At 45.5% G+C, this 25,013-nt stretch overlaps 1 protein-coding gene across 15 annotated transcripts in view; it reads right to left on the reverse strand.

Moving 5' to 3' along the window:
- SLC11A2 (solute carrier family 11 member 2) overlaps window positions 1-25,013 on the reverse strand; it is a 149,593-nt gene that overhangs the window by 82,299 nt on the left and 42,281 nt on the right. For all 15 annotated transcript variants that reach the window (XR_014788118.1, XR_014788115.1, XR_014788113.1 and 12 more), the window contains 10 exons: window positions 23,341-23,447; window positions 18,030-18,100; window positions 16,859-16,926; window positions 14,549-14,704; window positions 13,206-13,364; window positions 9,569-9,655; window positions 8,266-8,385; window positions 6,534-6,683; window positions 3,853-3,926; window positions 1,941-2,094 (listed from right to left, as the gene is read on the reverse strand). Coding sequence is in view for 2 of the 15 variants with exons in the window: in XM_084836841.1 (XP_084692967.1) it covers window positions 1,941-2,094; window positions 3,853-3,926; window positions 6,534-6,683; window positions 8,266-8,385; window positions 9,569-9,655; window positions 13,206-13,364; window positions 14,549-14,704; window positions 16,859-16,926; window positions 18,030-18,100; window positions 23,341-23,447 (1,146 nt within the window). In the remaining 13 variants the exon portion in view is untranslated. The remainder of the gene's footprint in view (window positions 1-1,940; window positions 2,095-3,852; window positions 3,927-6,533; window positions 6,684-8,265; window positions 8,386-9,568; window positions 9,656-13,205; window positions 13,365-14,548; window positions 14,705-16,858; window positions 16,927-18,029; window positions 18,101-23,340; window positions 23,448-25,013) is intronic.

Consider the following 25,013-nt stretch of genomic DNA (forward strand, 5'->3'; position numbering starts at 1 on the left):
GTACAGAGTGCTGCTCTGTAGCTGAAAAAGGAATGAGAGAAGACTATATGGGGCTGGACCGATCTAGCTTTAAGTTTAAATTGGGCATTTCCACCCCCACCCCACCCCCGGGCATGGAGAAGACAGGGTAAGGCAAACTCTTGAATGGATGCATAGGCATGCACATACACTCACCCTTGCTTTAAAGTTAAAAGTGAAGAGTTTGCTCTTGGCCAAACATAACAATTACAAAGGTATCAGAGATGTGGGCAATCTAGCTAGTATTATAGAGCTCAAAATTCATGGGGTGGGAGAGGGTACAATGGAGGGAGGACTTGTATTTGCAAGAGCCTCTTGGGGGATGCAATGCAATCTGGGGGCATGCACACACAATCCCCACCCCCCACCCCGAGTGGGCAGGCCATCCACCATCACTTCTTTCCCACCGGAGTGAATGGGATCCATTAACTAATATGGGGGAAAAGTTAAAGAATGCATTCTGAAATATTAGGGACAGGGTGCGGTGGCTAAACCTGTTCCTAGCCACTGGTGACCCCAATGTCTGAGACAGAGGGTAAGTGTTCCCCTCCCAGACTGCAGCCAGCATAATCTGTTTTATAAAACATTGTGGGAGCCACTGAGAATACAGTCTAGTATCCATATAGCCCATTCCCTTCATTTGCATAGAAAGAGGCTGGGTTCTTTTTCATGATTCCTCTAGAGACACAGAACATTGGGAACTAACCATGTCATTGAAACTCAAAAATAGTTGATTCATAAACTGAATCTGGCATGTTCATAATTCTCAAATCTCTGAGACCTAACCTTTTTCATAATTCAAACATAGTTTATATTTTCTACCGCTGCCCTGCACCATGTGCAAGGCTGGGTATGAGGGAGGTTCTTAGTAATGCGGCTTTTTAACAAAGTTCGTCTTTATGAAAAAAAATGGGCCCATGGAGGCAACCATCTTTTTGTCCATACAGACCCTGCAAGCAATATTATATGATTACATGGCACCAGTTCCAGGGACAATTCCAGCCCTGTTTTGAAGGTGAGGGTTTTTCCTTTAGAGAAGTTAAAGAAAATAAAGAAGAAAATGTTTTAAAGCGTTTGGGCCACCTCAAATGACTATTTGCTTAAATCTGTTATTACTTTGAAATCTCATAACGGAGAACTTTTGGCCAGGTGTAAAATATTGATTTGTAACTTGGTGAGCAAATTACAAATTATGACTGGGTCAGTTTGCCCATCACTCCTGGGAACTGGCCGAGAGAGAGAGATCGAGAGAGAGAGAGAGAGAGAAGGTCACTGAATTATTTCTGGAAGGATAGATGTTTCTAGAAACACACACACAGTTTTCTAGAAACGTTAGAATACTACCATACAGCCTGCTGAACACACTTCTAACCAACTATGCATCCCACCTCAAATGCTCTGGTTAGATTACGTGTAAAAAAAAAATGCGTCAAGAACAAAAGCAAGGCCAGCCCTACCATTAGTCAGGGTGAGGCAGCTGATCTAGGGTGCAATGAAAAGGCAGAAATTGATAGTTAATTAATTTATTATTAATGTTGTACTGCCAGAGAAAGCAAGAGGTGCTTGGGGGTTTTCTGCCTCATGTGTCAAAACAACCTGGCTGGCCTTTGTTCCTGTTCACCTTGACTTGGGGTCAGTGCTGTTTGCTGCTCTGGCAGCAAATGACTTGGGTCTGCCCTGTGCAGAACCAGCTACAAACTGATATGCCAAGAAAAAAGATCAAGCTTTGCGTTAAGACAGCTGTAGGCAACCAGTAGTTCCCTAGTGTATGGAAGGACTTTGCCCATTAAAGGCAACAGTCCCTAAAAACAGCTTCTGGCCTCAGTCACTGGCAGCCTCTGCTTACAAAAGGGTAAGTCACACTTCCTAATGAGGTGAAAGTCTTTAAAGCATGCAAGCACGGAAACCCACCATTAACTTACCAGGTATACCACGAAGCCTAGGTAGAAAATGCTGATAATTCCAGCACACACATACAATACCATTTGTCCTAGGGCAGTTACATAGACCACCACAAAATAAATGTTAATGGCACAGATGATACATATAAGAATTCCTCCAGCGATCTTCCAGCCCCTAGAAGCCAAATTAAAAAAAAAACAGCATTATAATGAGAGGAGAGAGATTGGGAATAGCGGCTACCTATGGCTAATAGTTGAGAACTATAAATCAGTAGGCCTGATATTCTAGGGCTCACAAAGATAAAGTCACGTGACAACATTTATACAAAACCATCTAAAAGCATACAAGACTGAACTCTGCAATGCCTGTGGTGGGAAACTGATGCAAGGGTTGTGCGAAACAGCAAGCAAGAGTGTGTTTTTACTTGTACTAAAAGAGACAAAAAACTATTTTTTTTAGTACATTAAACATAGGGCAGCAAGACACATATGCTTGGATCCAAGCATATCTTTTGCCGGTAGAAAGGCACTTCCGCTCGTGCAAGACAGCCTCCACAAATTCTGGCAGTTCCCCCATCCTGTGCTGTTCTAGAGGGTCCCTTGATCCTCAGATGAGGTTTGGGGGGGGGGGGGGAATTCAGTGGGGAGGACTACCCAGGAAAGCCCTGTTGCGCAAGCAGAGTTCCACTTGCACTTCTCTGGATCCAAATTAGTGCCTGCTGCAATTAATAGATAACATTAATCTGCAATTAAAATTTCCCCATCCCTAATTAATTGGAGAGCTGCCATTAAAAATGTAGAAGTCGTCAGGTTTGGGACCGAAAAGGGGACCACATTGTTACACAAAGGCACAGGCCTGCTCCTCCTCATCTGACCCTTCACAGTCTGGGCTACAAAAAACAGCAGATGATGTGCTAAAACTGTTCCTGGACTAAACCACTTCAGAGTACAAGCGGTTGCAGTGACGTTTCACATGCCTGACGGCTTCCCTGTCTGAGAACTGTGCATTCTCTTCACATGGAAAACCAGGCGTTACTGAGAGAGTTCTCGCCTAACCTTCTTCCTGTCGTGCTAGTTTTCTATGTTCAGTGACGCGTTAAAAAAACGACGACGACGATATAAGGAAGCATTCAAATATATAACCCCCATTTGCAGTCTGAACTGGTGCAGCCCAGAAAGAGCTTCACCATCTCATCTGCCGTGTAGACCAGCCACCCGCAACCTGGTGCCCTTCGGACGTCAAATCCCATGAGCCTCACCAAGCACAGCCAATGGTCAGAATGCTGGGAGCTGCAGTCGATAACAGGGCACTGGTCTGCGGAAGGCTGGTGTACACCAAGCCTGGATTCCACCCTGTGCCACTGTGTGAACCTACTGCCATGTGCAGAATTTAACATTTGCACATGGAAACGTGCCAACAGTGGAATTCCACCTGTGGCAGCGGTAGGCATAAAGGGCAGCCTGGCCAAAGGCAAGCAGCATCCATGTACAGACTTTTCCCATGCATGCTACCATATGCTGGAGTGATATGAGTAGGCCCTGGCTTTTGGGGAATAGCTGTAAACCCACGGGTTCCAGCAGTCATGCCACCTGTAACATGCACTTCATGCATACGGGGTTCCCTGTTCTTTTATATTTATTGGTTGGGCGGTATTGTGCATAGACTCATAGAGCCATCTGCATATGGGAAGACCCTCCTGTCACAGAAAGAAAGCGCAGCCTCAGTGTGCTGCAAGATCCTGCCCACTGTGCTAAGAATGGGAAAGTCAACCAGACGTGTGCTTTAAGGCAAGGCACTGAGCTTGGCCACGTGATGACAGTCTGAAGATGCTGAGAAGCGCCTGCCTAGAAGGAGTGCTTATTCTACACTCCAGGTTTTGATAGTTCTCAAGTCACTCAAGGGTGGGGCGGGTCTGCAATTCTTCACACTTACAGGCCATTGGCAAAGTCATTCATCACAGGACGCAGACTGGTGAAGGTGAGGACTGGGATTAAAGCAAAAGGAAGCTGGAACGAAAGGAAAAGGAATTATGCTCACAAAGGTATTATCCCTACTTTCGCTATTCATGTGAAAATGAGATGATGGCTTTGTAAGAGCTAAAAAGAGCAACTGAACACACACACACACAGCTGCTTTCCCATCACCTGCTGAAGACTCCTCAGGACTAAATCCAGCATCTTCTACCAGTTGAAACAGGAGCAACATTTGAAGCTTTACAGACAGAGAAAAGTGATGGCTGAATGGAGGCAAAATGGCAACAAGCTTCAATATGGCTGCCTCCAACAGCTGGACAATCTCCGTTGTGGGGGAAAACACACAGTCCAATTTCTCTGCTGTTTAGTCAGAGGAGGTGTGACACATATCACCTCCCTGCGACTGAGGCTCTCCAATATTAACGAATAACGAATTATACCCAAGGTCTGCTTGGAGAATGTCACTATCACCACTTTCCATTGGTCATATTTCCCTGGCTGGTCGTATTCCCCTTGATCTTTATCAATCCAGACACAGTAAGTGGGGCAGAAGAATTGTAGAATCATAGAATAGTAGGGTTGGAAGAGGCCTACAAGACCATCGAGTCCAACCCCCTGCTCAATGCAGCGGGGGAGGTCTGTGAGGAAGGAATCCACCACAGAAGTCACTGAATATTTATTTGATTTGCACCCTGTCTTTCTACCAAGAAAAATGGCACTCAAGGAGGCTTACAATCACAACGAAACTTGATTAAAACAATAATAAAAACAAATTAATTTGAATTAAATCTGCAAAATGAGGCTTATTTATTCATAGCAAAATGGCAGGGTTTACAGATGGAAAACAAGGAGCAACGTACTGAGCATATACTCAGGAACAAAGCAAACTTGCTGCAATCCCTAGCGGCACTAACACTAACCCTGGGATAATTTAGTGGGTAGTACAAATGGATGCATGTGGGACAAGGACAGGCCTAGATAGAATCTGCCACCTTTTCCCAAAGGACAAATCTGAACTGTGGGTGAGGTCGTGTTCTCTCTCCCACCCCGCTCTGACAGTATCATGGAGGCGGGCTTTTCTCTTGACAGGCAGCTCCTCGGGCCAAGATGCCAAACTGGTCCGATCACTTTCCTACGTTAGGTTTAACGCTATCAACTCTGTAGGCCTGACAGATCTGAGCCACAACACATTTCTGACTACAATGGGCTTGGCACCTCAGTCACTGGGGAATTCAAACAGAAGTGGGGGAAAGTAGAAAAGGAACAGCGTGAAGCTCTACTTGCAAAGAGGTCGGCATGGCTCAGCACAGGAACTATGGAGGAGGGCAGGACTAGGCCTAATGATTTAAGTTACAGGAGGACAGATTTTGGTTGAACATTGAGAGAAACCTTTTTAATGGTAAGAACAGTTTGACAATGGAACCAATTACCTAGAAGTGGGCTTTCCCTTACTCAGGAACCCCTAGCATTGTTGGCCATCCAGCTGAGGATCTCCTGCATGAAGCTGGGGACAGACTGGGTCAGGAGAGGGCAACCTCCAGCTTCTAGAGGCTTGTGCAACCTCTGGGGGCCCTGGCCAAATCCCCTCCTCTTTCCAAGCCCCTCCCCCAAGCCCCACTCCCTAGCCTGGAAGCTACCAAGAGCTTTTTGAGGAGGCGGGGAGAGAAATCCCCTTCTTATCTCCGATCCACAAATGCTTATGCCAGAATTAAAAAAAAAAGTTATAGTCTTTAAGGTACCACAAGACTCTAAAGATTTCTAATGTAATGCTGGGGAAGGGAGACCCAGGCACCTATGGAAAATGGCACATTGGAAGCAGTCCCCGGACTTCAATATTTGAGTAAGGAACAGTCGAGAGCCAGGTTGGTTTTACGTAAAACTGCTTTCATGAGCAAATATATTTAAAATAGGTTTGTAGTTCCTGCTCCCACCCCCAATACATCTCACATAGCTTACGGGGGGAAATGCAATCAAAACTCAATGTACAAGATAAAAAGTTAGAAAATTAAGGGGACAAGTCAGATCGAGATCTGATCTTTTCCAGTTAAACTATTTAGGCAAGTGCTAGATGATGCCTTCTTCCCTTTATATACAGAATAATTTAGGTTTCATGGGACTTATTCCCTGGTTATTCCCTGTTTCTGCATAAGAACTGAACAAGGTCCATACATTTAAACAGCCTCAGCGTGCACGTATTTGTTGAACTCCCTTTAAAGTAGGGGTGTTGAACCTTGAGCCTGTGAGCCAAATCTGGCTCTCTGGAGTACCCCAGATGGCCCCACCCCTTCCCCTGGCCCCACTTGCTTTCCCCCAACCACCATTTGGTGGTTTCCCAGCTTTTGTGTGGTTCCCCCCTTTCTAAAAGGCTGAAATGCTTATTGTCATTAAGAGCTTTAAACTACAATGTGCTGGTATTTTTGGTATCTTTGGCCATGCCCCTTTTGCCTTTGGCCCCACCCACCACTGGAATGTGGGCCCCAAGAGCTTCTCCCAAATGGAATTCAGGCCAAACCTTGTACCAGACCTGGATTCTGTCTTGTCCCCCGACAACCTCGCTAGGACTAATTTACTGCTGGCAATAAATGTGTCCCCATAGCTGTTCTTTAGGATAGGCCTCCTCCGACTCATCAGGGCCCTTACCTGTAAACTCATAAGAACATTAAGGAAGTCATTCATGCCAGTCAGGCGCTCCACATCTTGGAAAATGGCTACCAGAAGGGTCGGGGTGATGGCAATGGAACGGGTCAGAACCACTCGAGCAAACCGTGACCACTTCAGATTGAGGAATCCCTGAAATAAAAAAGGAAGCAGGGAGGAGCGGGGCAGGGGGAGAGGAATTAAAAGAGAGATGTGATGTAGCTTCAAAACTGGTCAAGCAGCAAAACTAAAGTGGCTGGGAAATTTGTAGGGTGGGATAGGGGTACGAGTCACAGTGAGAGTCTTCTCCCAGAATCAGAAAAACATGGATCCAGTTGAAGATCTGAGCCTAAGGATCTACTAAATACATCAAAACAGGATGAGCTGACCTGAATTAAAGCACTTACTGCCACGCTATTATAAACAGGATTCATCACTGAAATGTTTTCCCATATTGGCGGGGGAGAAAAAACATTTGACAGAAAATTATGTACACACATATAATACATACACGTTCTGCAGTCAGAATAGGCAAGTTCTGTACAAAACAGAAAAATCTTTGCAGCAGTTATTTGATATAAAATAAATGAGACTGTGCTACTCATGCTGGGTTATGTAATCTGACCCAACTTCAGCATAATATAATAGAAAAAGAAATTAGATTTGTGGTTTACTGAGAGGCAGTCAGTGTGGGGCAAAGGACAAGAAAGACTTGAGTTCATGGAGACAAGCAGCAAACTGTAAGGAGCCCTGCCCTCTGTCCACTGTCAATCCCCCCCCCCCCCAGGCCCTTTATAAATACTACCACCACCTTTTTGAACTTTTCTTCATGAGGGCTAGAAACCTGTCCTGCTTTCCAAAAATGAAGACTTCCAATAATCTGATGGGTTCACTGGACACTGCACTAAAGCCCAAATATTGCAGTTTGACAATTCTACCTATTTTCCACGGCCATCATGTTAGAGGGTCTCCGACTTGTCCTAACCAAACTCTCGAACAACTACATTAGATGAAAGGTGGGCAATCCCTTTAGATGCAGTTAAGACTCCAATTCCCATCAGCAATGGTGCAGGATTACAAAAGTAGTAGTTCATCAACATCTGGAGGGCTACAGGTTCCTTAGCCCTGCACTAAAGGATTAAAGAGGACATGGCATCCTTTTATTCCCCCTTTTGCCATAAAATATGGCAAAATATTTATCCAGCAAATATCCAACTTTTGGAAAGACGTTCTCAGATGACTAACTAGTTTTTAGCTTCAGCCTCAGGACCTTTTCGTAGATATGCTCATAAGCTTTCAGTATTCCCTCTTTTCATCACTGCTCTCTTTGTATGTCTGTATTTCAGTTTTTATAACATTATACAGTGTTCTTTTATTGTTGCTTCATGAACACATTAATAAAAAGGTTTTAAAAGCAAACAAACAAACAGAAGCTTTTCAAGAAGTGTAAATACTTAAACGAATAGTGCAAAAGGATTGCATAGACACACTGTTTCAGGGCAAAAAAGAATGTCAGCAGCTGCTCTGAAGTGGCTACGCGGCATTCTTAGTGCATGCAATTTCTCTCTTAAGGTAAGAGTTCATGCCGCATGGTCATATATGCCAGATCGTGTGGGAACTGGGCCACTGGACTACTTTTTTACACTTCCACCATCTCCTCTTTACACGGGACACATGGACCTGTGGGGAAAATAGCTGACCAATGTAAACCATCACAGTTGGAGAGAGAAAATACCTCCATAGCAAACTGTCCAGAATAAGTTCCAGTCATCGTCGAACTCTGACCCGCAGCAAGAATCCCGACAGCCCAGATATAGAGAGCAGCAGGGCCAAAGTAACAGCCCAGGACGACACCCTAAAACATGGAAGGATTCCCATCAGTATTATGAAAGTAAAACTCAGCAGAAAAAGGCCAATCACGTCCTAGATTTAGTCCTGCCAGTCAGCGATGTAATGCAAGAGGACATTTTATTAAAATCACTACTTAAGATTAGGGTGGTCAATTTGTTAAAACAAAATGTGTGCCTTGGCTACTGTAAACATACATTCATTGCTTTCAATATCTGACAGCAAAGCTGGCAACTATTCATTTCCACCAAGGCAGCAGGCTTGCATTGTTCCTTTGAATGAAAGCCACTGGAAGCAAGGACAAAGTAACCTCCCCATGGTCTTCTGCAGAATCCTGGGTGATAATATGGAGGGAAGGCTAACACTAACTCATATTCAAGTTCCCCCCCTTGACCTCACTACCTAAATCCAGATGAAAAACAGCTGCTGCTACATCTGGAGTCCCTTTGGTTACAAGGGTTTTTACAGATTGTGGACTGTTGACCTCATGCTCAATGGAGTCCCTCTCTCCAGTTTCTTTATCAGGGTGGTCTCCTCTATGTCCCCAAGATAAACCACACAAGGACATAAGTAGACAGGTATATGCATGGTGGTACTTGCCACATCACGAAAATAGTGGCATCACCCAATTATCTCCACCGTATCAATCTGAAGCTGCCTCTGTTGATACGCTATGGCTTCCTATAGACTTGCACAGTAGCCTTATCACTCTGCCCCTCTCCACCAGCAAAGTACAACTGGATTACTTTGCTGGCAAAATAGTCATCCTGAATGTCTTGTCCTCAAGGGAGGCTGACTCAGGTTGCGAGGGTTTTTAATTTGGGGCCTTAACCAGCATTCTCACTGAATTGTCTTTTTATCCCTCTTAAAAAATTAATATTTATCAAAATAAATAATATTTGTTTCCCTTAAGTGCCAAAGAATCTAGGTGTCATACAAGCTAAATGTTATACTGCTCAGTATAACATGTGTGCATGCACATGCATGCGTGCGTGTGTGTCTCTGTGTGTGCATATCATATACATACACACACAGTATGTATAATTCTGCATCCATGACAACTAGGCTGTACACAATTTATTTTTTACACAGACAACTCTATTGTGGGGCTTGAAATGATAGAACAGGTACTAAGCCAAGCCAACATTTCATTGCAGCCTCAAGAAAAATGCATACTGCCCTCTACTCACCCCTTTATAGATATCAACTTCGAGTGTCTCATTGTTTGCTGGAAACAGCTTAGCTTGAGTAAAAGATTTATTTGCACAGATGTTATGCTGCAAACATAAACAGACACATTTTTAAAACTACATTTTCACAAGGTAGATCTGAGTGCGTTAAGGACAGAGGAACACAAGGAAAGCACAGCCCAATCCTAGATTACCATTCTTTTTCAGTATAAGAAAAATGCAACAATTCATCATGAAAAGGGCAAGAACAGTCCTGAAAAAAGACAGGAGCCCTGTTTGTACAGATGAAAGGTTGTTCCAGCACACAGACTCGCTCAGTACTGGTCCCAGTCAATGGTGTTAAGAGACAGCCTCTAGGTGTTCAGTGGGTGCTCTCCTCGCCACAGTTTACAACACAGAGGCTGCTTCCCCAGCACACATTTCAGGGCTTGCTGTGTGGGATAGGCTCACAGGATCCAAAAAGCAGAGTTTGGCATAATGCTTGTGCATCCTTTCATTTGACCCTGAAAGAATGGCTCATGCAAAAAGGGATGGAGACAGTGTAGCTAACTGCAGCCATCTGCTAACTTCTGGGGAAGGGGGAAGAAAGGAGGAAGGCAACCCCAAAGGAGCACCATAATGAATTCTTCTCCCATGAAAGCTTTGTTGCTTTCATTGCTAGCAAAGCACAGAACCTTGGACACCTGGAGCTGTCTTATAACAAGTCAGATCGCTGATATCCCTCTAACATACATTCAGTTCCACTGCACAGGCGTGGCACCAGGGGTCGGTGTGGGCAAGCAGCTGCTGAGGGCCCAGGAGTTCAAAAGGGCCCATCTGCGACCATGCCCATGAGCCTACCAGCCTGCCTGCATGATGCCACCTGCCTGTGTGATGCTCGCCCAACTGGGAAGTGCACTTTGATCATACACCCCAAAAGTGTTTACTTCAAAAGCAGGAGTGTGGGCCATCTGTGGCTTTCCAGGTGCTGCTGGACTACAACTCCAATCATCCTTGACCAATGGCTATGCTGGCTGGGGCTAAGTGGAGTCTGAGTCCAGCAACATCTGCACCATATTTGGCACCAGGTTGGGAAAGGCTGCTCTAAAGGGAGTGAAAATAAGAGCCACCCAGCCCTATGTATTCCTGTGAAGGTCACTGTTCCTGGTGTGCTTCCTGAGTGGAAGGCAACTCATGAAGAGATGTAGCAGGCAGCCTCCTTTTGAGAGAGTCTACTCTGGATTCCCAGGAGTTTTTACTTACTTTTCTCATACACTATGGGTGCTACTACAGTTTACTGTAGTAAACACCTGGGATTATTTAGCTTGGAAAGAAGGAGGGTAAGGGGAGACATGATAGAGGTCTACAAAATTATGCATGGTGTGGAGAATGCGGATAGGGAGATATTGTTCTCCCTCGCTCAAAATACTAGAACCTGGGGTCATCCCATGAAGTTGATTGGTGGGAGATTCAGGACAGATAAAAGGAAGGACTTCTTCACACAGCGCAGAGTTAAACTATGGAATTTGCTACCACAGGATGTAGTGATGGCCACCAATTTGGATGGCTTTAAGAGGGGGTTGGACACATTCCTGGAGGAAAAGGCTATCAGTGGCAACTAGCCTTGATGGCTATGTGCTACCTCCAGTACCAGAGGCAGTGAGCCTATATACACCAGTTGCTGGGGAACATGAGAGGGAGGGTGCTGTTGCGCTCATGCCTTGCTTGTGGGTCCCTGGTCAACAGCTGGTTGACTACTGTGTGAACAGAATGCTGACTAGATGGACCCTTGGTCTGATCCAGCAGGGCTCTTCTTATGTTCTTACTTTGACTGGCAGGTCTCTCCCAGTTGCTAGACCAGAGGTCTTTCTGAGCTCTGCTACCCAAGGTTCTTCTAATTTAAGATGCCAGGGACTGAACCTAGGACCATTTGTCTGCGGAGTGTGTGCAGTAAAGTGTGGACTCCCAGCCTTCATGTGCCCCATCTCCCCCCCCCCCCCCCCGGATGTTAAACCTAAAAAATGCCATTTGCTACTCATATACTTGAGTAGAGAAGTTACTGCTTGCAGATGAGCAGCATCTGAGCAGCATGAGTAGCATGGCAGCATCTGCCCCATTTTACAGTACACCCACCTTCCTGTGTCTCCTCTATGGGACTCAAAAGTTCCCAGAGAATCTATAAATCCAACCACAATAGCCCTACACTCCTTTGTCCAGCTCAGGGAAGGTGCATTGCTGGCTTCCTTGCCTGGAAGCCGAGACAGTCCCAACAAGGCTCTTCCTGGCTGGGGAGAAAATCCAGAGGAAGACGCAACAGGCAGGCTGGTAGTGGACAAGGCTGTGTTGACCTCAGAGGGAGATGGTGTTGTAGTGCAGCAGCCTCAGGAGGAGATCAACTCTAGGACATAATCAGCACTGCCACAGCAACTCCATACACTATGCTCAACATCTAAGGTCCTCCTCTGGGTGCCTTCTCCGAGGGAGGCTTGGAAGAAAACACCAAGGGAGATGGCCTTCTTGGTGGTGGCCCCCCAATGATTATCTCCCTGATGAGGCCCACATGGCACCAACATTGTTATCTTTTTGGCGCCTGGTCAAGACCTTTCTCTTTTCCCAGGCATCTGGCAGCATATGATGAGTTTTAATCGATCCTGGATTTGTCTTATGGTTGATTGAATCATAGAATAGTAGGTTTGGAAGGGGCCTACAAGGCCATCGAGCCCGACCCCCTGCTCAATGCAGGAATCTAAGTCAAAGCATCCCTGACAGATGGCTGTCTAGCCTCGTCTTGAATGCCTCCAGTGCGGGAGAGCCCACCACCTCCCCAGGTAATTGGTTCCACTGTCATATTGCTCTAATAGTCAGGACGTTTTTCCTGATGGTCAGCCGGAATCTGGCTTCCTGTAACTTGAGCCCATTATTCCATGTCCTGCACGGATTGCTTGAAGTTGTTTTTTGAGATATGTTTCCTGTTTGCATGCTTTTTATTTAAATGGCTTTTAACCTCTGTATACTGTATTTTTAATATAACTGCCCAGAGAGCTTTGGATATGGGACAGTACAGAAATAACAACAACAAAACAAGAACTGTTAAGTAGAAACCAAGTCAGCCTCTTGAGATGAGTTATTGGATGGAATCAGCAACCTGGTGCATCTCCTTTACAAACTCCTATTTGGGGCCTCAATTACTCAATTTCTGTAATACATGGTTAGATGTTGTTTTATTTTAAATGGAGGGGGCTGGGGTCAGGGGTCCTGAACCTCTGTCAGCCTGAGGGCCACATACAGTTTTGGAGAAGCTCTCGGTGGCTACATTCTAGTAGTGGGCGGAGCTGAAATATGAACGATACCAACGTACTTTGCTTCAAGCTCTTACTGCCAGGAAGCCTCAGGAGAGGCATTCCAACCTTTAAAAATGGGAGGAAAACTGCACAAAAGCCAGGAAACCACCAAGTGATCAGTGGTCAGGGAAGAGGGGGTGAGGCGTGGTCATCTGGGGAACTCTAAGGGCCAGACTGGGACCCCACGCCTGAGATTTCTGCATTACAAGTTCATGTAGTTGCTTCAATATTATTTGTTGGCTTCTAGTAACCTGTTAAAACACTACAGAAAAAAAGCATGACAGAGGAGAGAGAGAAAAGTGAACAGAAATGCTCACCACATCGATGTTCTTCTTTCCAAAAAAAGCTTGAGCAAAAACTGAGACAACAAAGACGTTGATGATAAAGGAGATGAAGAGGGCAATGCAGGATTCTATGAAGAAATATTTGTTGGCCTCACTGACCTCTTTCTTGCTGGCCCGATTCACCTGTCGAGACTAGACGAAGAGAAGAAAGATTAACATAGCCTGCAAGAAAAAAACTAATTTAAAGTATGTCCAAGGGAGTTTGTGTACACCCATAGGTGGCACCCCCTACAAATTTATTTATTTATTTATTTCATTTCTATACCACCCAATAGCCAAAGCTCTCTGGGCGGTTCACAAATACAGAATATTCCTCCATCTTTGGAAGTTAAATATCAGGTGAGCCTAATTGTGTCCATCGGTCTCACAGACAAGTATGTGCTATCCTATAACAACACACCTGGGAGTATGCCAGCCGTTGAGGACAGCCGATGCATTTATGGGGGCTTCTAACTTGGCCAATCCAAGATGGCATTTTATACACCAACATAAAATTAAAGGCAACACCCATACCAACTGAAAAAGAATGGCTAAAAAAAGGTGTGCGATATTCTAAATAGGTTCGTTAACCCAATTCACACTCTTCAAATAAAGTTAGAATGACCTGACGCCTGTAATGGGTTGTGACAATCTCACTGGTATTGTAGAGACACAGGGCAGTACCCAACATTGCTACACTACAGCACTAGCAGAAATGAATGCTAGCACAACGGGAAGCTAGTGCAACAGAAAAGTACCCCAAACTAGCACTTCTGGAATGGGGCAAATCAGTGGAGTTTGCAGGAGGGAGCGATGCGGACTCATCCCATTCCAGAAGAATTCATTTCCAGGGCTGCGCTACCAAGTGGTAGCTTCCCGTCACGTCTCAAACTGCGTCTGTGGGGTTGTCTTGGTCTTTCTGCTGTTGCTGTGTGTCGACCGGCATCATCCATGCAGGGCATTATTGCGAGAGCCACTGTGACTCCCGGGTGGTGACAGAGCTCCTAGTGATGCTATGAGAGTGTCCGAGGTTGTTGTGCTGCCTCTGCTCCCTCCACACCCCGCCACACACTCCTGCATTATTTCAGCACAGGATCCAAACTAGCTAGGCTGGTGTAAGCTCTAATGCAGAGATGACCACAGGGTTTACCTGTTTGTGTGTGAGCATGCCCAAGACGAAAGCAACTGTGGTGCAAACACAGCTTTTGTCACAGAACAGATGACCACTTCAGAACCAAGTGCATGAGTATTCACATGCATGACTTTACCATGGCATTTCTGAGGGGGGGAAAGAGACTTATGTGAAAATGGCCCCCTATGGGAAAGCCCAAGGTTACCTTGACCAAAGCAGAATGCAAGTACATGTTGTGTGGCATGATGACAGCACCTACAATCCCAACAGCTTGCTCCAGCTGGGGGGCCTTACAGCCCTGACAGTATGGCATAAACATCCCTTTCAGCAGTTTGCCCTGGTCTGGTCGGACTGTAACATACTGTGAAGCACATACAAGAGGAGCATTAGTACAGCTGGAACAGCAACTGGCTGTGGCAAGCCATAGACTTAAGCCTCATTCTCATTTTAGTCCGACACAGCAATGCCCTCATGAGGCTCTTTTCCCATCTTCATTTTTGCATAGTGAAACTCTCTCTTCAGTCTGCTCTCACAAGGAGAGTTTAATATGGAGAGCCAGTGGCATGCACTGGTTACAGTACTGGATTTGGGCCATGGAAATGAGGGTTCAAATGCCTGCTCAGCCATGAAGCTCCCTGAGTGACCTTTGGCTAGTCACCGACTCTGCCTAACCTACCTCACAGGATTGTTGTGAGAATCAAGTGGAAAAAGACCAACATGTTACCGTGAAGGATGTGCTAATATATGCAGTATCTCAGAGAATTATTTCTGAAGATATACTAAATATTAGGTCTCACCACATGGGGACAGATTCAGGTTTCTCACACAAAAACAAAACAAACGTGGTGGAAAGGTCACTTCAAAATGACTTTAGTGAGGAAAAAAGTAAGAACTGCACCACAAGGAAGCAATTTCTGGGAAAGACGCGCCTTATTTTAGAAGAGAAATGATAATAAATTATAATTAAGAGAGGTTGCTTCAAACTTCCTTTATCCACCAGGGCTAAGCAGGTCTAGACACAGATAGCAAAGTGGGACTTTAAAGAAGAATTCTAAACAAGGGGCTGCGTTCAGCCTCTAGTGCGTCTAGGCCTGCACTGTCGGCTGCCTCCATCTGTCACTAGGGATGTATGGATTCCCCACCTTCTGTTCCGATGGGGAATCCGCTGGGGTGTGTGTGATCTGTTCCTCCCACCACCACCCCGGAATCCTCCGGAGCGGCTCCGCTTTGCGAGGATTTCACAGAGCTGTCCGGCTTGAGGGAGGCTTACCTGGACCCATTTGCCTCTGCGCCCATCGCCATTTTTCTTTAAAAAACGGCGATCGGCAGGATGTGCCCATAGACTTATACACAAAATAGAGCCGTGAATCCTACACAAAATAGAACCGTGAATCTTGCGTATAAGTCTATGCGTCCATAGATTGTCCCAGTCTCCCCTTCCCATTCCAGGCCAGCTATGCAAGGGCAGCAGCTTGACATCTATTTTGCATATAAGTCTATGGGCACATCCTGCCGATCACCATTTTTAAAAGAAAAATGGCGATTGGCGCGGAGGCGAACGGCTCCGGTTAAGCCTCAAGCAGCCGAGTGCTGTTCTGGCCAGAATCCTCCTGGAGTGGAGGTAAGGGGGGCTGTTCCGCCGTGGATTCCAGAGATTCCAAATTCCTCATTTGAATCCGCGGCGGATTTCTCTGACATCCCTATCTGTCACTGGCTCTACACACAAGAACTCTTCCCCAAGCAGTTTTACTGAAAATGCCAGGGACTGAACATGAGATCTTACATTTATATCACATACATTCTTTCTATTGAGTTATAGTGCTTTCTCTTTACCAGGGATGGGGAACCTGCCAGCTTCTTCCTCAGGCCTGCGCCCTCCCCATCCCAGCAGGGAAAAGCTTTTCTCTCCGATCAGCTGCTGATTGGAGAGAAGAGCTTTTCCCTATAGAGGAGAATGAATGGGGCTTCAGAAGGAAACTGCTAAGTGATTCAATCCTTCTTATTTTTGCTTACCTGAGAGTGAACATGTTCATAAGCAAGTATGCTGGTGCATGCTGCCCAGTCACTTGACTCCTCCTGCAAGTGGCAGCACCTAACTACCCAGGGTGGAAACGTTTAGCATTACATCTGAATTGGGACTCCTGGCTTGTCACTCCTCTACAAAGCCAGAGTTTGAAGCTGGCTTACAGATCCAGGCTTATGAGAGGAGCGACAATCTGGGAGTCCCAGAATGGGATACAGGGAGTGGGACAGAACACTGGGCTGTGCAACTTCTAAGCCAGTCTCAGATTGGGGAGGGGGGATTTAGAGTGGCAGCCAGGAACGTAACTTCATAGACATCAATAGCATATATGCAAAAGGTAAATTCTAACATTCTCACATAATGTGTGTTCTTAGGCAGGGGCATCTCATGCACTACTTGAGTTTTTGCTACAGTCAAAACAGAGAACTCCTACACAGAATAAAATGCAGCCGTCACCTTTTAACTTTTAAGTCTCAGATATTTAAAGGTTACCTCATATCCAAATGTGACGGCCATAATAGTAATCAGAAAGCCGAAAAATGCTTCCAGTTTCCTCAAGCCTGAAAAAGACAGACATTCACCATATTAGCAGCTTTGGGAACCTGAAGTCTTAGTTTTACACATTCACAAAAAGTAAAGCTGTTTTTCTCAGTTCCCCACTGTGATTATTCACAGGGGACATCATGTCTAATGGTACTGTGCGTGTTCCAACACCAACACAGTTGCACTCTTAGGGTGCAACTAGATCAGCAGTCAAAATATACCCCACGCCCTGATCTAGCACTCAAGCTGAGTAAAGCACTCTTATTGTAATAGACACACAAGCTTGGGTGGGTTTTGGGAGGAAGAACAGCAGCTGCATTCTTCCAGCAGCAAAATCTTGCTCGTTTTGCTGAGGTAGAAAATACAGCCACTCTCTCAAATACAAGAGGACCAGAATACTGAGTGCCCAGTGCCCAAGAGGGCACCTAGAAAGCCCCTTGCAGCCCAACCCTATGTACATTTACTCAGAATGAAAGCCTGCCAAGTTCAATAGGACTTCTTTCCATCTAGAGTACAGAGGACTGCAACCTTAGGGATACAAAGCCGCCATCCCTTAGTGCAGCCCTCCCCAAACTGGCACACTCCAGCTCTGTAGGACTACAACACCCATCACCACCTAGCAGTCCTACTGGCTGGGGATAATAAGAGTTGTGGTCCAATACATCTGGAGGGCACCAGGTTGGGGAAGACCAATTGTTAACCAATACTCAGTCACCAATGTTAGATTGCTACAGGAACAAGAAAAGCCACATGTCATGGGATTAATTGTTTGAATCAGTGGCCACTTGCCATGCAACACCTCACACTCACGGCATTCGCAAGCTTTGCAAACTGTTTGGGGAGACTTCATCCAGAGGACAATCCAACTCTGCTCCACACTCCCAGCAATGCCTTTGATATTCAAGACATATTATTAAAGCAGCTTCCTGCACTGCATGGCGAGTCACTTTTGAAACTCGGGAGAGCAGTCCTTCTGGTCTTTTGCAAGCCCTGCTTACAGCATACACAAAAGAAAGAGTTCTCTGGAGCATGGCTAACAGGGACTTTACAGCACTGCTTGTGTACACGCCCTTGCCGCAAAGGAGAGAAGGAGATTTGCATAAATAAGAAAGCAGCTTACCATACTTGTCCAGGAAGAGAAATACGAAGGTATCAGCAATTGTTATGATAACTCCGCCCCACAAAGGGATTCTGCAGGAAGACCAAACAGATGTGTAAGTATTGAAATTACTCTTAAGTGCATCAGCTTAAACAAAGTTTGGTCAAGCTTCCCTTACATTTAGGGCAGAGATCACTTTAAAGACTGCTGGGCAGGTTTACCACAAGATTGTGTTTGGAAATCCTATTTACTACTTGCTTTTTTAGAGGCAAGGGGCTGAGGAGCCTAGTTCTACGTAAGAACACAGAGAGGAGACAGGCAAAGAAATAAGTTGGACAGTTTATCGAGATAAACGTTACACCTTTCCAGTAGGGGGAAAAATCCAAGAAACTGACAATTTAGGGCTACACCTGGCTAAAGCCTGACTCTTCCAGCTGACCTTTGAGGGAAAGAAGGGAGAAAAAAGGCCCAGGCTGACAATCTCAACCCAAGGCTTGTGCCTCCCCTACACTGTAGCCATTGCTTCTATAGACAATAAAGTCTTGCCTAATCATCCTTAACGCTGAAATGGAAATTCAGTGTTAAGAATTATTCAGAAAGGAACTGAAGTATCATAATGCCCTAGGGACAGGGGAAACTGCCTTATCCAGAGACGGGCTTTTGGCCCAACCGGCTCAATACTGTCTATACCAGCGGTGGGGGAACCTGTGGCCCTCCAGATGTTGGGCTACAACTCCCAGCATCCCGGCCCCCTGGTCATGCCAGCTGGGGTTGATGGGAGTTGGAGTCCAACAACATCCAGAGGGCCACAGGTTCCCCACCCCTGTTGTAGAGACTGAGACCATGGGTCCATCTAACCCAGCATTGTCAACACTGAACCAGTTTGCCTGATCACAGTGGCTGAAACGAGCCACAGTGGCTTGTTGCAATCACTGTGTGTGCCAGCCAGATTTCCCTCATTACCCACATCGGAGCAGTTTGCTATGTTGCCTGAACCCTGGTGGCATGGCTCATTTGGGGTGGGCAGCAACCCTCAAACAGACATGACTATCGCAGGGAAATCTGGCCCATTTAGGGCTTATTGGATTTCCCTGGTGCGGCTTGCATTTGCAAGCTCAGCCATGGGCTTTCCCCCCAAATCTGGGAACTTCGATCTTTTTCCCATTAAAAAAAATTGCACAAATTGCAGCTGTAATCTGCACAAATTGCAGGGTGCACTTTGTGCAAATTAAGCAAACTGCTACTACAATTTGGGCAAATTTCTTGATATGAAAAGAACCCTTGGAAAATCTGCAAGCTCGCCTGACTTGATGCAGATCCTGTCAGTCTAATTCACAGGGAGGCAAGCCAAAGTCTGGGAGGTCAAGCAGCTGAAGGTTTGGTGAGCTTCACTCTCCAGACAGATTTCTCCAACATCCGTATCCTCAAATAACCTATGGGCTGTTCAGTTGCCGTGATCGTGTGAACTGAGCCAGTGACTGGTAGTGGCTCTCTAGGGTTTCAGGCAGGAGTCTTTTGCAACCCTACCTAGAGATGCTGGGGATCGAACCTGGGACTTCTGCATGTGCCCTAACTACTGCGCTATGACCTAAATGCCTCCATATCAATTAGTGGTACAGCCACACTTAGATACAGTATACAGTTCTGGATGCCTCATCTCAAAAAATAAAGATGACACTGAACAGGCCCAGAAAAACTACAAATGATAGCAGTCAGGGGCTGGAGCAATCCTCCAGGAAAAAGGTTAAAGGGTTTGGGGCTTTTTAGTTTAGTAGCCCCTTCATGGATCACTGCCTTGTTGTGGCGAAGGGGCTTGCATAACTCAGTGAAGCCATAAGCTATGCTGTGCAGGGCCACCCAAGACGGACAGGTCATGGCAGAGAGTTCTGACAAAATGTGGTCCACTGCAGAAGGAAATGGCAACCCACTCCAGTATTCTTGCCAAGAAAACCCCATGGAACGTATCACAAGGCTAAAAGATATGACACCAGAAGATGAGCCCCTCAGGTCGGAAGGTGTCCAATATGCTACTGGGGAAGAGCAGAGGGAATTTCCAAGTAGCGCCAGAAAGAGTGAAGCGGCTGGGCCAAAGCCGAAAGGACACTCAGCTGTGGATGTGTCTGGTGGTGAAAAGAAAATCCGATGCTGTAAAGAACAATATTGTTTAGGAACCTGGAATGTCAGATCAATGAATCAAGGTAAGCTGGAGGTGGTCAAACATGAGATGGCAAGATAGAACATCGACATCTTGGGAATCAGCGAACTAAAATGGACAGGCATGGGCGAATTTAATTCAGGTGACCATCATATCTACTATTGTGGGCAAGAATCCCTTAGAAGAAATGGAGTAGCACTCATAGTCAACAAAAGGGTGGGAAAAGCAGTACTGGGGTACAATCTTAAAAATGATAGAATGATCTCAGTACGAATCCAAGGCAAACCATTCAACATCACAGTAATTCATGTCTATGCCCCAACCACTGAGGCCGAAGAAGCTGAGGTTGATCGGTTCTATGAAGACCTACAACACCTTCTAGAACTAACACCAAAAAAAGATGTCCTCTTCATCATAGGGGATTGGAATGCTAAAGTAGGAAGTCAAGAAATCACCGGGATAACAGGCAGGCATGGCCTTGGTGTACAAAATGAAGCAGGACAAAAGCTAATAGAGTTTTGCCAAGAGAACATGCTGATCATAGCAAACACTCTTTTCCAACAGCACAAGAGGCGACTCTACACATGGACATCACCAGATGGTCAATATCGAAATCAGATTGATTATGTCCTTTGCAGCCAAAGATGGAGAAGCTCCATACAGTCAGTCAAAACAAGACCTGGAGCTGACTGTGGCTCAGATCATGAGCTGCTTCTTGCAAAATTTCGGCTGAAATTGAAGAACATAGGGAAAACCACTAAACCATTCAGGAATTACCTAAATCATATCCCTTATGAATATACAGTGGAGGTGAGGAATAGATTTCAGGGATTAGACCTGATAGACAGAGTGCCTGAGGAACTATGGATGGAGGTTCGTAACATTGTTCAGGAGGCAGCAACTCAATCCATCCCAAAGAAAAAGAAATGCAAGAAAGCAAAGTGGCTGTCTGATGAGGCTTTACAAGTAGCTCACGAAAGAAGGGAAGCGAAAAGCAAGGGAGAAAGGGGAAGATATACCCAACTGAATGCAGAGTTCCAGAGAATAGCAAGGAGAGACAAGAAGGCCTTCTTAAGTGAACAATGCAAAGAAATCGAGGAAAACAACAGAATGGGAAAGACTAGAGATCTCTTCAAGAAAATTGGAGATCTCAAGGGAACGTTTTGTGCAAAGACGGGCATGATAAAGGACAAAGAAGGCAGGGACCTAACACAAGCAGATGAGATTAAGAAGAGGTGGCAAGAATACACAGAAGAACTATACAGGAAAGATCTGAATGTCCCTGATAGCCATGATAGTGCGGTCAGTGAACGTGAGCCGGACATCCTAGAGAGTGAAGTCAAGTGGGCCTTAGGAAGCATTACTAACAACAAAGCTAGCGGAGATGACAGTATTCCAGCTGAGCTATTTAAAATCCTAAAAGATGATGCTGTTAAAGTGCTGCATTCAATATGCCAACAAATCTGGAACACTCAACAGTGGCCACAAGACTGGAAAAGGTCAGTTTACATTCCAATTCCAAAGAAGGGCAACGCCAAAGAGTGTTCAAACTACCGCACCATTGCGCTCATTTCACATGCCAGCAAGGTGATGCTCAAAATCCTACAAGCTAGGCTTCAGCAGTATGCGAACCGAGAACTACCGGAAGTACAAGCTGGGTTTCGAAGAGGCAGAGGAACTAGAGATCAAATCGCCAACATTCGCTGCATCATGGAGAAAGCAAGAGAATTCCAGAAAAACGTCTATTTCTGCTTCATTGACTACACTAAAGCCTTTGATTGTGTGGATCACAACAAACTGTGGCAAATTCTGAAAGTGATGGGAGTACCAGACCACCTTACCTGTCTCCTGAGAAACCTGTACGAGGGTCAAGAAGCAACAGTAAGAACCAGAGATGGAACAACCGATTGGTTCAAAATTGGGAAAGGAGTACGACAAGGCTGTATATTGTCACCCTGCTTATTTAATTTATATGCAGAGTACATCATGAGAAATGCCGGGTAGGATGAATCAGAGGTCGGAATTAAGATTGCCGGGAGAATTATCAACAACCTCCGATACGTAGATGATACCACCCTAATGGCAGAAAGCGAAGAGGATCTAAAGAGCCTCTTGTTGAGGGTGAAAGAGGAGAGTGCAAAAGCTGCTTTGAAACTCAACATTAAAAAACTAAGATCATGGCATCTGTCCCCATCACTTCCTGGCATATAGAAGGGGAAGAAATGGAAGCAGTGACAGATTTTACTTTCTTGGGCTCCAAGATCACCACAGACGGTGACTGTAGCCATGAAATTAAAAGACGCTTGCTCCTTGGGAGGAAAGCTATGGCAAACCTAGACAGCATAGTAAGAAGCAGAGACATCACCTTGCCGACAAAGGTCCGTCTAATCAAAGCTATGGTTTTCCCAGTAGTAATGTATGGCGGTGAGAGCTGGACTATAAGGAAGGCTGAGCGCCGAAGAATTGATGCTTTCGAACTGTGGTGCTGGAGAAGACTCTTACGAGTCCCCTGGACTGCAAGGAGGTCAAATCAGTCCATCCTAAAGGAAATCAACCCTGAGTGCTCATTGGAAGGACAGATACTGAAGCTGAAGCTCCAATATTTTGGCCACCTAATGCGAAGAGAAAACTCCCTGGAAAAGACCCTGATGCTGGGAAAGACTGAAGGCAAAAGGAGAAGGGGACGGCAGAGGATGAGATGGCTAGATAGCATCACTGATGCAATGAATATGAACTTGAGCATGCTCCAGGAGAGAGTGCAGGACAGGAAGGCCTGGCGTGCTATGGTCCATGGGGTCACGAAGAGTCGAACACGAATGAACGACTGAACAACAACAAAGTTTACTAGCAGCCATTTTTCCCATGGTCAAATTTCATTTTTCAGTACAAATTAATCATAGGAATTAATAAAAGGCTTAACATAAACTTGCAATAGGTTATATAACATGCCCTATAACAGACATTAATGTGTAAACTTTCCTTATATAACCTAATTGTTTGTGCAAAACTGGGCTTTCCAGTTGACAAGAACTCTGCCAGTGATGGAATTCCCTTGCTTGGGGAATTCCCTGCTATGGAAAGCTTGCTAGATTACATCATTGCTCTGTTTCTCCTGGCAAATTGTGGGGTTGATGCTTAAGCTTCAACCTACTCAAGAGGATACAACAGCCAACTTACACGCCAGCAGACAATAGGTTAATGGCAATTGCTGAGCCAATGACTTCTTGCATATCTGACCCAATGATGGCCACCTCCACCATAAGCCACAAGATAATCCGAGGGACCTAGGCAAAAATATGGTGACAAATAGGACCACTTAGTTTAATACATAAAAATGGAACCTTCTTCCTATTATACTTATTGTGTAGAACAGAGGCAGACAACCTGTGGCTCTCAACCAAAAGATCTCTGGCGACAGTTATGGATCCCTGCCCCAGCAGCCCACTGAGCAGGGAGGAAGAATGAGGGAGAGAAAAGGGGACGGAGGTGTGGGAAGAGAGAGAGAGAGAGAGAGAGAGAGAATCTGAGAAAAGGAGGGAGAGAAGGGGTGACCCCACCCACTTTTGGTTCTGGCCCTGCTTAGAAGCTTAAAAGTCAATGATGGAAAGGGGGAACAAAGGGGAGTCATTATGTTCATCTGTCCTGGGCTGAGGATCTGGATAGGAAACCAAGGGTTCAAGCACACTCACGTGCATACACTCACTTAGTGTTCAGAACATTTCTACTTTCATTACATCTAGAAGTTAAACTATAATGAAAAATATTTGTTAAAATTAGTGAGACATCTGAATGGTTAAATATTGCTTAAAATCCAGTGTGATACATCTGAAGGGTCAGAAGCAACAGTATTTCCTCCACACAGTAGTAATACAGCGATTAGCAACTCTGACACTGAACTTTCCTCCCACCCAAATACACTGCTTTTGTCCATCAATCTCATTGCTCCCAGGGCAGGAGGGCACACGATGGAGCTCCCTTGCTGAAGCTAGGTTTGGGTGTGGTCAATGTGTGGATGGGAGACCTCCTTGTGACCTCATGTATACTGCCTTGAGTTCCAAGATGGAAGAAATGTACTAAAGCAAACATTGCCCTTTCCAAATCCTTAACCCTGCCGTCCCCCACCTGTTGCCCTCCAGATATGTTGGGTCTACAACTCAAGGCTGCTTTATCCAACAAGCTTGGGTAGCTGAGGTGCAAGATAGGTTTGCCCACAGTTACTTGATGGGTTGGGGAAGAAACCCTCTCTGTGTGTCAACCTCCCTTCTCCACATCAGGGAGAGCAACCCCATGTGAGTAGGAAATGACACACGTATACTTCTAAGTATGCATTTACTCACATGCAGTAGGTAGTTTTGGAGAACACAACAGACCCTACCAGAAGTTTGATAATCTCACCCATACCCTCTGAGCAAATATTAGGGTCTAATTCCATTGCATAAGCTCTGACATAAGCACAAGCCACAGCTATAGGCCTACTAAAAATGCCTCACCCCAAGTTGCCCACAGGCATTGTGCAATCAAAGAAGAGTTGTTGAAGTCTAATTTTAGAAAGAAAACTTTCCTGTTGAAGGGACGATTCAACATCAGCTGGCCAGCAACCGCCTACATGGATTACACTGCCTGGAATTTGGCAAGTCACAAACCAGCAGACACCAACAAGATTTGCTAAGCCAAATTTGTGCTGAAAGCGACAGGAGAAAGATCAGCATGAAGGCACATGCTTTTAAGTCAAAGCTTTTGCTACTAGTGAGAGCCACTGCTCAGGGGATTTTCTAAAAGAAGAAGCTTCCCGTTATTCTGAAGCACTGCACTGTATAGTACAGAGTACTGTACAAGGGTATCCTCTCCCC

This window comes from Heloderma suspectum, chromosome 2 (assembly GCF_057233095.1).
Source record: "Heloderma suspectum isolate Gila_16-S chromosome 2, 16-S_ref, whole genome shotgun sequence".
Lineage (NCBI taxonomy): Eukaryota > Metazoa > Chordata > Lepidosauria > Squamata > Helodermatidae > Heloderma > Heloderma suspectum.